Source organism: Anomaloglossus baeobatrachus, chromosome 4, assembly GCF_048569485.1.
Source record: "Anomaloglossus baeobatrachus isolate aAnoBae1 chromosome 4, aAnoBae1.hap1, whole genome shotgun sequence".
Taxonomy (NCBI): Eukaryota; Metazoa; Chordata; class Amphibia; order Anura; family Aromobatidae; genus Anomaloglossus; species Anomaloglossus baeobatrachus.
This window is the reverse complement of record NC_134356.1, coordinates 611,674,991-611,691,684: the sequence shown is the minus strand read 5'-3', so window position 1 is coordinate 611,691,684 and position 16,694 is coordinate 611,674,991. Positions and strand designations below refer to the sequence as shown.

Here is a 16,694-nt window from a genome sequence, read left to right as displayed (position 1 = left end):
TTGTCTATTTGTCATGAGTGGCTTGACACAAGGAATCCGATACTTGTAGCCCATGTCCTGGATACGTCTGTGTGTGGTGGCTCTTGAAGCACTGACTCCAGCAGCAGTCCACTCCTTGTGAATTTCCCCCAAATATACGAATGGCCTTTTCTTAACAATCCTATCAAGGCTGTGGTTATCCCTTTTGCTTGTGCACCTTTTTCTACCACACTTTTTCCATCCACTCAACTTTCCATTAATATGCTTGGATACAGCACTCTGAACAGCCAGCTTCTTTAGCAATGACCTTTTGTGGCTTACCCTCCTTGTGGAGTGTGTCAGTGACTGCCTTCTGGACATGTCAAGTCAGCAGTAGAGGTGAGCGAGTACCTAACTATTTGTACTTGCTATACTCATAACAAGTATTATCTAATACTCGCATATTCATTCCAATGCAAGTCAATGGAGAATACCCGCAATGTAACAAGTAACCCGAATTCCGCACTATTTGCTACTCGCACAAATAGTACGGCATTCGGGTTACTCTTTAATTTTTCCCCATTGACTTGCATTGCACATGCTATTCGGAATGAATAGTTAGGTACTTGCTCAACTGTAGTCAGTAGTCTTCCCCATGATTGTCCAGCCTACTGAACCAGACTAAGACCATTTTAAACGCTAAGGAAGCCTTTCCAAGTGTTTTGTGGTAATTATTCTAATTTTTTGAGATAATGACTTTTGGGCTTTCATTGGCTGAAAGCCATAATCATTAATAGAAATAAACACGTGAAATAGATCCCTCTGTGTGTAATGACTCTATATAGGAATAGATCCCTCTGTGTGTAATGACTCTATATAGGAATAGATCCCTCTGTGTGTAATGACTCTATATAAAATATATAGGAATAGATCCCTCTGTGTGTGTAATGACTCTATATAATATATAGGAATAGATCCCTCTGTGTGTAATGACTCTATATAATATATAGGAATGTATGTGTTTCCTTTTTGTATTGAATTACTGAAATACATTAACTTTTTGATGATATTCTAATTTATTGAGATGCACATGTAGCTTCCTTATTTTTAATCGGAGGTACATTACAAGGTTAATTGCTTTTTTTTTTAGCACTTACAACATTTCACAGGATAAAACAACCCCCTTAAACTTTGAGAAATGTAGCCTATTATATTTACAAATCATCTTGTGTTCGGTTTGGCAAAAAATGTCCAGAAAAGCCACTTATCTGTAGCCAGATTTCCAAAAAGGCCGAACGTGTAAATAAGCCACATTCACAGTAAACTGGCTGCTCCGGTCTGCCACGATAATTTACGCTCACCAATGTATTTTTCGCAAGTTTCAAGTGGAATGATCCTGATGGGCAGGTAGAGCGAGGCGGTGACACTGCTTCGATTGTTACCTGTCACACCGCTCCTCTTCTAAGACTGGAGATATTGTAACCTACCTGACAAAGAGATCTTTATCTGTGGTCGATGGGGCTGCAAAAGCCGGTTATAAAATAAAAGAAGACTTTTTTTTTTTTCTCTATTGCGTAAATCATTGTGCCATAGAGATGATGAATGTGGAAAAGAGCAGCAGCGATACAATGAGGACCAAGAGAGCAGAGAAGCGTCGGCCAAGAGCTGTGCACAAGGGGTTCTGCACCCCGGCGTGTCTCATATTGGTTAGGTGATAATAGATCTATGCTAGGATACAGTTTATTTCATTTCTTTTAGTGCAGTCACTTTCAAAGGAAGCCATCATCAGAAAAGGATCTATTGTATGAATTGATTTTTTTTTTTTTTTGTGCTAAATGTAATTTTTTTTATTTCATTTTTAGGAAGGTTTTTTTTCCCTCCCCAGATTACAGTATTAAAAATGAGAAATCTTCATACGTCTACTCCCGATTTTTAGACAAACATTAATGCACATGTGCATTAGTAGCAATGAACAGACCGCACACGCACATTAGATGCTTCAATACAAAATAGAACAATAATTCAGGGGCTGCCGTGTCAGCTGTGACATCACTTATTGGGATTCTTGGATCCTGTGTTATCAGCTGAGTACAAAGGCGTTAACAGCTATTGTAACCCTGTCTCTGATTTAAAAAGGGGGCTATGAACTGAAATAGAAGATATTATTAAAAAACAAAATTTGTAATCTTAACTGTGATGTGAAAAAAAATATATGTAAAATGAAAAACTTGATGTACACATAGATCATTTGTTGATAACCACTTCACTTAAAAAAAAAAAAGGTCACTAGAAAAGCAGGACCCTTGGGAAAAAAGGGACTGCTTAAGTCTGGCCCCTGGAATGAAGCTTTATGGTTTTTTTGTAATCTACTAGATCTCCTTGCAAAAACGCTTAAGCTGCACTGTCTAAAGCAAGAATGTCTCTGATCTGCTGATATCCCACGTCACGTACTGGGTACCGAATTACAACATCATTTCCAATAGGGGTTATCCTTCTGGCAGAGAGCTAATTTGCATTTATAATCTACCTTTTTTTTTTTAATTAGGACACTAGACGTCAATTTACTTGTGCTTTTTTGCAAGCTCACTACTATATTCTCCTTCCATTACCAAGCAATCATTCTGCTTTAATGTATTTGACACATACTGTATTTCGCTTTATAAGACGCACCCCCAAAATTGCTGAAGGAATTTTTTTTTTTAATGTTAAATGGAGTCAGTCTTATAATGCCAGTGTCCGGCTAACAAATCATATAGAGTATATGTCCCTCATTGCCCCCCCCATCCTAAAATTAGCCCCCTTAATCTGGATATGGCCCCCTTATATTGAATATAGCCCCCTTGTGATGGCACACGTCCCCCTGTGATGGCACACGTCCCCCTGTGCTGCCCATGGCCCCCTATGGATGGCACACGTCCCCCTGTGCTGCCCATGGCCCCCTATGGATGGCACACGTCCCCCTGTGCTGCCCATGGCCCCCTATGGATGGCACACGTCCCCCTGTGCTGCCCATGGCCCCCTATGGATGGCACACGTCCCCCTGTGCTGCCCTTGGCCCCCTATGGATGGCACACGTCCCCCTGTGCTGCCCTTGGCCCCCTATGGATGGCACACGTCCCCCTGTGTTTGATATGGCCCCCATGCTGCTGCCCATAGTAAAATAAACTCTTTACTTACCTTCTTCAGCGCTGATCTTCCTCGTGTCTCCCTCCATGCTGCTGAGCTCCTGCACTTCCTGATTCTCGGTGCTGGTCATGTGATCGGCACAGCAGAGTGACATCGTCTCTGTGTGCCTGATCACAGCAGCAGCAGGCAGACCCCGGAGATCAGCGCTGGAGGAGGTAAGTAAAGCTTTTTTATTTTAAGATGGGCAGCAGCATGGGGGCCATATCTAACAAGGGGGATCATGTGCCATCAAAGGGGGGCGCATATAATATGCGCCGCTCCCCCAGCCCATCACCGCATGTGGTTTCAGCACCACAGTGATGGACAGCAGCAGTGTATATTATATGAGCGGGAGCAGGAGATCTCCCGCTGCCTCCTGAAGCCTCCACCAGCCTGCCTCAGCCCCCAGCACCTCCCCTGGGACCTGCAGTATATAATCCGTATATTCGGACTATAAGACGCACCCCCTACTTTCCCCCCAAAATTTGGGGAAACAAAAGTGCGTCTTATAAAGCGAAAAATACGGTATATGGATTTTTTTTTTCTTTTAAATAATAAGCTCTACTCCTATAAGGAGTTGAAGGGCTTGGGTTCAGCTCCCATTGCGATCTCATGGTAAAACTTACCGATTTCTTGAATTTCATGGATATTGGCAAACATAACGTGTGACAGAAGAAAGCGCATTGCACTCATGCTTATAAGTGTGGGATAAAGCACAGCAAACGGCCATGTTTAAAGGGAATCTATCATACAGGATTTTCCATCCATTTGGGAAAACATGCAGATTGTGTGTAGATCATTCCGGGGTGTGATGCAGAAGCTGCCCAGTTTCTTACTTTTCCAATCATGGATATAAAATTAATTTAATTTATGCATTTAGAAGGTATGTGACAGTAGGATCAACCCTCCTAAGCCATCTATATGGGCATGTAGGTCATAGGAAGCTGAATAAAAGGACACCTTGATATCTGATGGCTTTATTCCAAAGAAATGCTTGTTTGTCTTCTATGTAAAAGAGCTGTTAAGATCTCTGGGCTGATCGTGGGTATCAATGGATCGTTTTATTCAGCTTCCTATGACCTACATGCCCATACAGACATCTTAGGACGGACAATCCTACTGACCGAAGCATATACGGATTCTCTAGTTTCAGAAAAACCAAACTGCTTTACTCCGCTTCCCTGGTTCCAGCTCAATGGCCATCACTGCCCTTTCTTTTTCATTGCCGACAGCGCTGCAGCCAGTCACCAAGTTTAGCGGCTCCACTGAGCTCAGCGATTATTGTTTGTCTGCAGTGCTGATGTCTGGTTGATAGCGCTGCAATCAATCACCGAGCTCAGTAGCAGAGCTATCAGCGCTGCAGACAGACAGACACCAGGAGAGAGGTGGAGATTCAGAGATGTGCCCAGGGAAAGCAAGTAAGGCACAGGTTATGATTTGTTTTGTTTTTTTTAACAAACCATCTAGGAACAAACAAAAACCTGAAAACCCCTTTAGGCTATGTGCACACGCCGCTTTTTTGTGGGACCACAAAGATGCAGCGTTTGTGTGTTTTTGGCCACTTAAAACCACACAAACGCACCCGTGGTAAAAAAACCGCATGCGTTTTTTTTTGCGTGTTTTACCGCGTTTTTTCCTATGCATTGCATGGGTGAAAAACGCTGGCAAAAACGCAGAAATAATTGACATGTTGCATCTTTGTGGTCACCTAAAACAAAACTGCACTGTGCGGACAGCAAAAATGAAAACTCATAGACTTTGCTGGGGAAGGAAAGCCATGCAGTTTTAAGACCAGAAACGCACCCAAAAAAGGCCGCAAAAAAAAAAAAAAAAACGCACCGTGCGCACATAGCCTTAAAGGGAACCTGTCACCAGGTTTTTGCTTCCCCCATCTGAGAGCAGCATAATGTAGAGACAGAGACCCTGATTCCAGCGATGTGTCACTTACTGAGCTGTTTGCTGTCATTTTGATAAAATCAATGTTTTCTCTGCTGCAGATCTAGCAGTTATACAGAGCTCATGAATGAATATGCTGGACTACCTGCAGCACGCCAAGTAGTCCTGTAATGATAAAATCACTGGTTAATCAGCAGGAGATTATCAAAACTACACTAAGCAGCCCAGTAAGTGACACCACTGGAATCAGGATCTCTGCCCCTACGTTATGCTGCTCTCTGATTAGGTGGCAAAAACCTGGTGACAGATTCCCTTTAATGACTGGAGCAGAACAGAGGAATTACAGCAAGAGAAAATCTTTAATGGAAGTCGCCATTGTTCTGTAGATTACAGGAAGCAGCTACAGAATTATTATCTGCTTCCACCGCATCTTGGGAACAGATGTATAAAAACAAACTGGGTAAAATCATGTCAAAATGGGAAGAAAAAAAAAAAAAAAAAGATGCCATGATAGATTCCCCTTAAAACAGTAAATGTGCAGGCGTGATCGTTCAGCAAGCAGAGGAAGATAATGGGTGCACTGATCAATAACAGCCCCGACATCAAGCACAGCAAACACTTATATATAGTTACCTCTGCGTTACCAGCATGAGCAGCTATTAGCTGACACTCTCAATTGTGCCCATAACTGCAGTGTTGAAAAGAAGTGCTGGAAATAGATAGGGTTACAGAGATCAACGACATGAGACAGGGGGCACGATATATTGTACTGCTAGTGACGGGGCCCCTAGGCTTCAGTAACAGGCCCCGCACACCACACACTGACCTGCAGGAGCATTGGGAATACACCTTGCAGAATATTTTAAGACAAATCTGCAGCAAAACCAGATTCTATGCAGAAATTTTGGCAAATTGTGCCGCATATTTATCCATTTGTATAGCAAAGTAAAATGCATAAGTTAATGAGAATCTGTCACCAAAATTGTGGTTATTAGATGATCACCTGGCGGCTATATGGTTAATATATACCTCTTACTGATGAGAGGGCACTACCATGCTCGGGTGCTCTGTACTCGTAACTAGTGAGGAGCGGGCACTACCATGTTCAGTACTCGTAACTAGTCAGGAGCGGGCACTACCATGTTCAGCACTCGTAACTAGTGATGAGCGGGCACTACCATGTTCAGTACTCGTAACTAGTGAGGAATGGGCACTACCATGCTCGGGTGCTCTGTTCTCGTAACTAGTTTGGAGCGGGCACTACCATGTTCAGTACTCGTAACTAGTGATGAGCGGACACTACCATGCTCGGGTGCTCTGTACTCGTAACTAGTGATGAGCGGACACTACCAGGCTCGGGTGCTCGGTACTCGTAACTAGTGATGAGCGGACACTACCAGGCTCGGGTGCTCGGTACTCGTAACTAGTGATGAGCGGACACTACCATGCTCAGGTGCACTGGTACTCGTAACTAGTGATGAGCGGGCACTACCATGCTTGGGTGCTCGGTACTCGTAACTAGTGATGAGCGGGCACTACCAATGCTCGGGTGCTCGGTACTCGTAACTAGTGATGAGTGGATACTACCATGCTCGGGTGCTCGGTACTTGTAACTAGTGATGAGTGGGCACTACCATGCTCGGGTGCTCGGTACTCGTAACTAGTGATGAGCGGACACTACCATGCTCGGGTGCTCGGTACTCGTAACTAGTGATGAGCGGGCACTACCATGCTCAGGTGCTCGGTACTCGTAACTAGTGATGAGCGGGCACTACCATGCTCAGGTGCTCGGTACTCGTAACTAGTGATGAGTGAGCACTACCATGCTCGGGTGCTCTGTACTAGTAACTAGTGATGAGCGGGCACTACCATGCTCGGGTGCTCGGTACTAGTAACTAGTGATGAGCAGGCACCACCATGCTTGGGTGCTCTGTACTAGTAACTAGTGATGAGCGAGCACTACCATGCTCGGGTGCTCGGTACTCGTAACTAGTGATGAGCGGGCACTACCATGCTCGGGTGCTCAGTACTCGTAACCAGCAGTTGGATGCTCGGATAGGTGCGACTCGAGTACCTGAGTATAATGTAAGTCATTGAGGGACTTAAGTATTTCTCCAGGAAATCTTCACAATAGTGCTAGAGTTTCCCTTAGACTGCCATTATACTTGGGTACTCGAGTTACGCCCATCCGAGCGTTAGCTTCTGGTTAAGAGTACATAGCACCTGAGCATGGTAGTACTCGTTCATCTCTAATACCTTTAAATTCCCCCTGTTCTAATAGTGGTGTTTACTAAAATGGAGACATTAATTAAAGGGAATCTGTCAGGTGATTTTTTTTTTTTAATACAATACTAATGTTAAAATTTAATAGGGCATAAGGAGGATCAGTAAGTTTTATAGCTCTACCTTATTCTGTTATCTTGCTGTAAGCTACATAAAATTCAGTGTCTCCTGCTAGTGAAATGTATGTAAATACAATTTGTATATTCACTGCTTCCACCTCTCGGTGCATTCACTATCACTTCTGACAGGTGGGAGGGGAGTATGGGCGAGGGCAGCAGTGCAAATTCAGTTCAGATTTACTATAACTGATACCAGCATTGGGAGGTGGGAGGGGAAGCAGGGCATTTGCAGTTTGTAGTTACTTGTGCTTCACTATTTAATATGTCACACTGAATTCTGCCAACAAGATAACAGGATAATGTAGAGCAACAAAACATACTGATCTTGAAAGGTCTCCTTAAACTCTATTTAAAGATATCATTAGAAGGAAGGGGAGTGGGGGTGGGGTGGGAAGAGTGGAAGGGGTGGGGGGGGGGGAGCAGAATGGGGTGTGGAAGAGGGAGAGATGAAGAAGGAAGGGGGGGGGAGAGGAAGAGAGGGGCAGAGGTGGAAGGGTGTGAAGGGGTGAAAAGAAAGAAGAGCGTGGGGGGGTGAGAGGAGAAGGAAGAGCGTGGGGGGGGGTGAGGAGAAGGAAGAGCGTGGGGGGGGGGGGTGAGGAGAAGGAAGAGCGTGCAGGGGGGTCAGAAGGAAGAGCGTGGGGGGGGGGTGAGGAGAAGGAAGATCGTGTGGGGGTAAGGAGAAGGAAGAGCGTGGGGGAGGTGAGGAGAAGGAAGAGCGTGGGGGGGTGAGAAGAAGGAAGAGTGTGGGGGGGTGAGGAGAAGGTAGAGCGTGGGGGGGGGGGGTGAGAAGGTAGAGCGTGGGGGGGGGGGGGTGAGGAGAAGGAAGAGCGTGGGGGGGGTGAGGAGAAGGAAGATCGTGGGGGGGGTGAGGAGAAGGAAGATCGTGGGGGGGGTGAGGAGAAGGTAGAGCGTGGGGGGGGGTGAGGAGAAGGTAGAGCGTGGGAGGTGAGGAGAAGGTAGAGCGTGGGGGGGGGTGAGGAGAAGGTAGAGCGTGGGGGGGGGGGGGTGAGGAGAAGGTAGAGCGTGTGGGGGTAAGAAGGAAGAGCGTGGGGGAGGTGAGGAGAAGGAAGAGCGTGGGGGGGGTGAGAAGAAGGAAGAGTGTGGGGGGGTGAGGAGAAGGTAGAGCGTGGGGGGGGGGGGTTAGGAGAAGGAAGAGCGTGGGGGGGGTGAGAAGGAAGAGCGTGGGGGGGGGTGAGGAGAAGGAAGATCGTGGGGGGGTGAGGAGAAGGTAGAGCGTGGGGGGGGTGAGGAGAAGGTAGAGCGTGGGGGGGGTGAGGAGAAGGTAGAGCGTGGGGGGGGGTGAGGAGAAGGTAGAGCGTGGGGGGGGTGAGGAGAAGGTAGAGCGTGGGGGGTGAGGAGAAGGAAGAGCGTGGGGGGGGTGAGGAGAAGGAAGAGCGTGGGGGGGGGGTGAGGAGAAGGAAGAGCGTGGGGGGGGGGTGAGGAGAAGGAAGAGCGTGGGGGGGGGGTGAGGAGAAGGAAGAGCGTGGGGGGAGGTGAGGAGAAGGAAGAGCGTGGGGGGAGGTGAGGAGAAGGAAGAGCGTGGGGGGAGGTGAGGAGAAGGAAGAGCGTGGGGGGAGGTGAGGAGAAGGAAGAGCGTGGGGGGAGGTGAGGAGAAGGAAGAGCGTGGGGGGAGGTGAGGAGAAGGAAGAGCGTGGGGGGAGGTGAGGAGAAGGAAGAGCGTGGGGGGAGGTGAGGAGAAGGAAGAGCGTGGGGGGGGTGAGGAGAAGGAAGAGCGTGGGGGGGTGAGGAGAAGGTAGAGTGTGTGTGTGGGGGGGGTGGAGAGAGGAGGAAGGGGGGGGGGTGTGGAGGAGTGAGCAGCCTGAAAGGGAATGGGGAGAGGGAGACTGAAAACCATCCTGCAGAGGTGTGTAACAAGTGTTTTACCTCACGTCAGAGCTTGAGTGAGACAAGACAGCTCAGCTCTGCTGTGTAATGTCCTCCATATTGCTCATCTCTCTGAGCGTATAAGTTAATTAAGAGCAGGTATTCCCTTCTCTGTGCTGTGGATGAAAGAAATCTCTGCAGCTCATCTCCTCCTGAGAATGCAGGATAGAAGTCCCATGATGCCTGGAATTGGTGTTATTCCTCATGTACTCACAGAGGACATCCTATACTGAGAAATTACTTGAAAGCACAGTTACCCTTTAACAAAGAAACAGATGTAAACTGAAATTCCCTTCCTGAAGACGCCTTCTATGTTAGCAGCACGTGGCCGTATTGTAACATTAATAGCTCCATCCTTAGTACCAGCAGCCAGTTGATCAGGGCGACGTTCATAGAGACTTTTATGAGCCCCATAGAATCCTGGTCAACCTTAATGACATGTTCCCTCTAAATCCAAAGCTAAGATACCACACATCCAGCAGGTCATGCCCTATAATCTACAGATTTTGTTTCCGCTCAGTCTGGTAATGAGGTTACATAAATCCCCTGTCCTTGTATTGTGGATTTTAAAGTGCAAAATTTGGCACCAAAAACCCAGAGCAACTAAACCTCTTGTGACCCCAGCCTCGGAGCACATTCCCGTCTTCTCCAAAATAATCTGCTGCTCATGTGACTAATGTTCTAGATCTCACACCTACCCTGGATGCTGGGGCCTGTGATCCTTATGACTAAGGGCGTTTATCGCGTCAGGAACGCGGGGTACTATGTGGTTCCACATTTTTTGACCTTGTTTCAATAAAACAATCAAAAAAATTTAACATTCCAGATTTACCATTTTCTGTACCTGTGCCGGTGTTCTTCTCATTCAGCAGCTGCGTCTGGCTGTTCGGAAATATCCTCAGCTCTATGCTGTCTGGAGACTGAGCGCTGAAGTGCGAGTGTGAGGTCCGGAGAGCGTTCAGGTACTGCAGCCGGGAGACCTGAGTACAAGGACCAGCCATGGGTTACACAGTCAGGAGCCCGTGATGCTTATAGTCTACAGATCGCTATTGAGGAACGGTCAGGACTGGATACGTGTATCATCTTGCCATTGCATTTTTGCCAAATCTACAAGACAGGTGTATTACTGGGTCCCGACCATGACAATGGGGGTCCCGACCATGACAATGGGGGTCCCATGTTCTGTGCATGTAGAACGGCAGTCACAGAATCACTGCTGCTCGATTCAAAATGTACGAGTCTGGTGAAGGTAGCTGAGCGCTGTACACAGCCACATCCATCAGGCTCACAGACGTCACTGCTCACCGTACACGGCCACCATCAGTAGTCCCACAGAAGTCAGGTGGATGAGCACTGCGCAAGTGAGCGTCCCCCTCCAGTGGACATGGGACCCCCACTCTCTTAATTGGTGGGACCTAACAATTGGACACTTACCATCTACCGTATTTTTCGGACTATAAGATGCACCGGACCATAAGGCCCGTTTCACACGTCAGTGAAAAACACCGACGTTATTCACTGGCGGTGTAAAACACGCACATGTCCCTCCGTGTGCCGTGAATTACGGCACACGTGGGTTGTCTAAGTGCAATCCGGGCTCTGTTCTCCGTGGCCCGTGATTGCACATAGAGATTAACTCACCTGTGCCCGCTCCCGCTCTCCATGGTGCTGATCGCTCCCGCGGTGCAGCATCCGGCCGGCGCTGACCCCCGCAGCAGCTGCTTCCGGGTCGGCTGTGTCGTGCATCCTTAATATGCGCGACAGTAATGAACCGGCTCAGAAGCAGCAGAGAGAACGGGCTGCAGAGAACGCGGCTGAAGCCGGGTGAGTGAAAATGATTTTTATTTTAAAAGCACGTTTTTTTATGGCACGTGTTTCACGGACCACACCACTGCGTGGTCCGTGGGAAATCAGTGATGCCAGAAAAAAATGGACATGTCTCCGTGCGGCAATCACGGACACGCGGGTACGCCGCACGGAGACATGGTCAGTGAAAAATCACTGATGTGTGAGCAGACCCATTCATTATAATGGGTCTGCGTACGTCAGTGATTCTGGTACGTTTAAAAAAAAAAAAAAAAAAAGCACAAACGTACCAGAATCACTGACGTGTGAAAGGGGCCTAAGACGCACCCTGGTTTTAGAGGAGGAAAATAGGAAAATAAAATTTTAAGCAAAAAATGTGGTCATGACACACTGTTATGGGGCGAGGATCTGCGGCTGACACTGTTATGGGGGTAATGTCTCCAAATTCTCTACTAAGGTACCCCATCCTGGTAATGATCCTCCTGCCTTGAATATACAGTATATATCCCCCATCCTGCTATATACTGTCATCCTGGCATATGGCCGCATTCGGCTATATACCCCCATCCTGCTCATATTATACCCCCACCCTGCTCATATTATACCCCCATCCTGCTCATGATATACCCCCACCCTGCTCATGATATACGCCCCCACCCTGCTCATGATATACGCCCCCACCCTGCTCATGATATACGCCCCCACCCTGCTCATGATATACCCCCAATCCTGCTCATGATATACCCCCCATCCTGCTCATGATATACCCCCCATCCTGCGGCACATAAAAAAAAAACAAAAAAAAAAAAAACCACGTTCATACTCACCTTACCTCACTCACTCCCTGCAGCATCGCTCCTCCTCCCGTCTGTGCCAGCAGCAGCACCGCAGTGTGGAGCCGGACACGATCTCTGCAGCATTGCGATGTCCTCCTGTCTGTGCCAGCAGCGTGTGGACACGTGCGCACAGCGATGACATCATCGCTGTGCGCACCGCTAGTCTCCACACAGCCGCTGCTGACACAGACAGGAGGACATTGCGGTGCTGCAGGGATCGTGGCCGGTGAGTGTACTGATTCACTGCCCCCCGCGCTGATGAAGATGTGCGGGGAGCAGTGAATACAGCCGCACATGATCACTCCAGGCTGTAGTTGCCAGGGGTGATCATGAGGGCAGGCTGTTTAATATGCGCGCATTCCCCGCCCATCACCCCGCCCACCTGTCAGCGCCGGATTCAGCGCTGAGAGATGATGGGCGGGATGATGGGCGTGCATATTAAATGAGTGGTCATGGCAGGCTGCTACAGCCTGCTCGTGCTGCCGATGACCCGCTCCACCCTCATTCCCCGCAGCCCTACATTCAGACTAAGATGCACCCCCCACTCCCCCCCATTTGGGGAGAAAAAGTGCGTCTTATAGTCCGAAAAATACGGTACCTTGTGGATTTGTCACAAATGCTGTGGCAAGATGATAATTTGTTAAAAAGGCCCAAAAAAAAAAAAAAAAAAATAATCAAAAAACAAAAAGGTCCATGAAAAAACTCCAAACATTTATCTGGTCATAATACTAATGAACTGCAGGATGCAGCGCCCCCCCCCCCCCCCGATAATAGGCAGAGGTGCAAAATACTGAGGAAGAACCCTTCACAAACTTATAACACATGAAGAAGGAGGCCCTTAATATTATAAATGCACATGGATAAGTGGCTAGATCGTGTAGGGCACCATGCCGGCTTAAAGGGATTGTCCACTTTCTGATTCCACTTGCTTCCCCCAGTTAAAATAAAAGACCCTGTACTCCCCTCCCATTCCAGCGATGACGGTAATCACGTGAGCCCAGCTTCCAATCCTCACTGGCTTCTCTCACCCCGCCTTCAGACCAAATGAGTTACTCAACAGGAAGTGACGCTGTGGCTGTCACTCACGTCCTATTAATTGCTCGTTTGGTCCAAAGGCGGGGTAAAAGAAACCAGCGGGGATTGGCTGTGAGGCTCACATGATGTCACAATTTCACGCGAGCCCTGAACCAGGTATTACCAACAGCGCCAGAATGGGAGGAGAGTACAGGGTCTTTTATTTTAACTGAGGGAAACAAGTGGCGTCAGAAGTGGTTCTCCTACCAGTGGACAACCCCTTTAAATCTCATTGTAGGGCCTGTCGTGTTCCAAATATGGAATTTTTTGGCATTTTTTTGTTACTTCTAAAAGCACCAGAAAAAAAAATGCATAGTACAAATGTAATTAAATAAATTTACACCAAATACACTTTGAAATCTATAGCGTTTTTCATTTATTCTTTTATTACAAGCTTTAAGAAATGTGTGTCCATGAGGGAGACTTACAGGGAAGACAAAAATATGCTCCATATAATTAATTCCTTCATGTCCTGCAGCAATTTGAAGAGGAGAAAAGGCAAACGAATACAAGACACACCCCAGACAGTCTGATCTCTAGCTGGGAGGCTGCTTGCTGCTGCAGGAACCATCCCGCAATCCTCAGATTACAATGCAATTTACCTGCAACATGGCTCCTGGTCCTAATTCTGATGATTAAAAAAAGGTTTGTGCCTCACCTTGATTATCTGAAGGTCGGATAAGGCTCTGACAGAATAGTCTGGACAGTAGAAGCCGGAATCTGCAGATTCGCTTTGGTCTTGACTATTGGTAGGAGTTTGGTGACCTCAAAAAAATAAATAAAATCAAATAGAATAGCAGGTCCTATATCTGTTGGTACACAGTCACAATGATGAGTGAATAGGTGTATGGTCCTTGGAAGAGATGGAAGAAAAGGGTTAATCAACGCTGCCAGAAGAAGATCACTGCAGATCAATGGGGATTAAGACATCGGATTTTCTTGTTCTATGCGTTTCGGAGTTGTATAACCCCTTCTTCAGGAACAAAAATCAATATATATTATTGATTTTTGTTCCTGAAGAAGGGGTTATACAGCTCCGAAACACGTAGAACAATAAAATCTGATCACTTAATCCCCATTGATCTTCAGTGATCTTCTTCTGGCAGCACGGATTAACCCTTTTCTTTCATCTCCTCCAACGCTATCTTCCTGTGTTCTGCAGCAGCCATCCTCAACACGTGGTTATAGTAGTTCTGTCTATAACAACTGCACCAGGTTAGTGCACCTAATTAAATTCTTTCTGGTACCACCAGATAAAGAAGGGAATTTTGTTTACTTACCGTAAATTCCTTTTCTTCTAGCTCCAATTGGGAGACCCAGACAATTGACAATTGGGTGTATAGCTATTGCCTCTGGAGGCCACACAAAGTATTACACTTAAAAGTGTAAGGCCCCTCCCCTTCTGGCTATACACCCCCAGTGGGATCACTGGCTCACCAGTTTTAGTGCCAAAGCAAGAAGGAGGAAAGCCAATAACTGGTTTAAAGACCAATGCAATCCGAGGAAACATCGGAGAACTGAACCATACCACATGAACAACATGTGTACCCGAAAAAACAGAAAAACCCCGAGAAAACAGGGCGGGTGCTGGGTCTCCCAATTGGAGCTAGAAGAAAAGGAATTTACGGTAAGTAAACAAAATTCCCTTCTTCTTTGTCGCTCCATTGGGAGACCCAGACAATTGGGATGTCCAAAAGCAATCCCTGGGTGGGTAAAAGAATACCTCATGATAGGGCCGTCAAACGGCCCTCTCCTACAGGTGGCCAACCGCCGCCTGAATGACTTATCTACCTAGGCTGGCGTCTGCCGAAGCGTAGGTATGCATCTGATAATGCTTGGTAAAAGTAAGTAGACTCGACCAGGTGGGTGCCTGACACACCTGCTGAGCCGTAGCCTGGTGCCGTAATGCCCAGGATGCACCCACGGCTCTGGTAGAATGGGCCTTCGGCCTTGAGAGAACCAGAAGCCCAGTAGAACTGTAGGTTTCAAGAATTGGTTCCTCGAGCCCCCGAGCAAGGGTGGATCTGGAAGTTTGCGACTGTTTACGCCGACCAGCGACAAGGACAAAGAGTGCATCCGGGTGGCGCAGGAGCGCCATGCGGGAAGTAGAACCTGAGTGCTCTCACCAGAACCAACAGATGCAAATCTTTCTGAAATTGATGGACTGGACGAGGACACAAAGAAGGTGAGGTGATATCCTGATTGATATGAAAATGGGATACCACCTTAGGGAGAAATTCCGGAACCGGACGCAGAACTACCCTGTCCTGGTGAAGGACCAGGAAGGGAGTTTGTATGAGAGCGTTGCTAGCTCGGAAACTCTCCTAAGAGACGAGACCGTTACTAGAAGGCCACTTCCCGTGAAAAACGGGAAGGGAGACATCCTTCAAAGGCTCGAAAGGCGGCATCTGGAGAGCAATTAGAACCTTGTTCAGATCTCAGGGCTCTAACGGCCGCTTGTACGGAGTGCTGAGAAGACAAACTCCCCGTAGGAACGTGCGTACCTGAGGAAGTCGTCGTTTCTGAAAAAATACAGATAGCGCTGAGACTTGTCCCTAAAGGGAACTGAGCGACAACCCATTTTCCTACCTAGATTGCAGGAAGGAAGGAAACATAGACGATGCAACCGGCCAGGGAGAAACACCCTGCGCCGAGCACCGAGATAAGAACATCTTCCACGTCCTGTGGTCAATCTTGGCGGACGTTGGTATGCTAGCCTGTCTCATGGTGGCAACCACGTCCTGAGGTAATCCTGACGACACTAGGTTCCAGGACTCAATGCCACACCATCCGGTTGAGGGCCGTAGAATTCAAATGGAAGAATGGCCCTTGAGACAGCCAGTCTGATTGGTCTGGTAGTGCCCCCGGTTAGCCTACCGTGAGGCACCACAGAACCGAGTACCACAACATCCTCGGCCAATTTGTAGCGACGAGGATGGCGCGGCCGCAGTCGGTCTTGATCTAGCGCAGTACTCTGGGCAACAATGCCAGAGGTGGCACCTAAGGTAGCTGGAACTGCGACCAATGCTGAACTAAGGCGTTTGCCGCCAGAGCTCGATGATTGTGAAACCGTGCCATGAAGCTGGCACATTGTTGTTGTGCCGTGACGCCATTAGATCGACGTCCGGCCTCTGTCAGCGGCGCCAGATCTCCTGAAACCCGTCCGGGTGAGGAGACCATACTCTTTCGGCCACACCTCAGCGACTTAGGAAGTCAGCTTCCTAGTTTCCACACTTGGGATGTGAATTGTGGATATGGTGGATGCCGTGTCTTCCACCCACATCAGAACCTGCCGGACTTCCTGGAAGGCTTGCCGGTTGCGCGTTCTTCCTTGGTGGTTGATGTATGCCACCGCTGTGGAGCTGTCCGACTGAAGTCGGATATGCTTGCTTTCCAGCCGCTGTTGGAAGGATTGTAGGGCAAGATACACTGCTCTGTGTTCAAGAACATTGATCTGAAGAGTGGACTCTTGCTGAGTCCACGTACCCTGAGCGCTGTAGTGGAGAAAAACTGCTCCCCACCCTGATAGACTCGCGTCTGTCGTAACTATCGCCCAGGACGGGGATAGGAAGGACCTTCTTTTTGACCAAGAGGTGAGAAGAAGCCACCACCGTAGAGATTCCTTGGCCGCCTGAGAAAGAACGACGACTCTGTTGAGGGACGTCGACTCCTC

At 47.8% G+C, this 16,694-nt stretch overlaps 1 protein-coding gene across 3 annotated transcripts in view; it reads right to left on the bottom strand.

Annotated features, from left to right (window-relative positions):
* CNNM3 (cyclin and CBS domain divalent metal cation transport mediator 3) overlaps positions 1–16,694 on the bottom strand; it is a 73,545-nt gene that overhangs the window by 22,796 nt on the left and 34,055 nt on the right. The window contains exons 6-8 of one of the 3 annotated variants that reach the window (XM_075346213.1): positions 13,680–13,786; positions 10,138–10,285; positions 5,653–5,728 (exon numbers count right to left, since the gene is read on the bottom strand). In XM_075346213.1, the coding sequence (XP_075202328.1) occupies positions 5,679–5,728; positions 10,138–10,285; positions 13,680–13,786 (305 nt within the window). In that variant the 3' untranslated portion in view covers positions 5,653–5,678. Of the gene's footprint in view, positions 1–5,652; positions 5,729–10,137; positions 10,286–13,679; positions 13,787–16,694 lie in introns of those variants that run through there. The other 2 variants (XM_075346214.1, XM_075346212.1) reach the window with 2 other exon arrangements.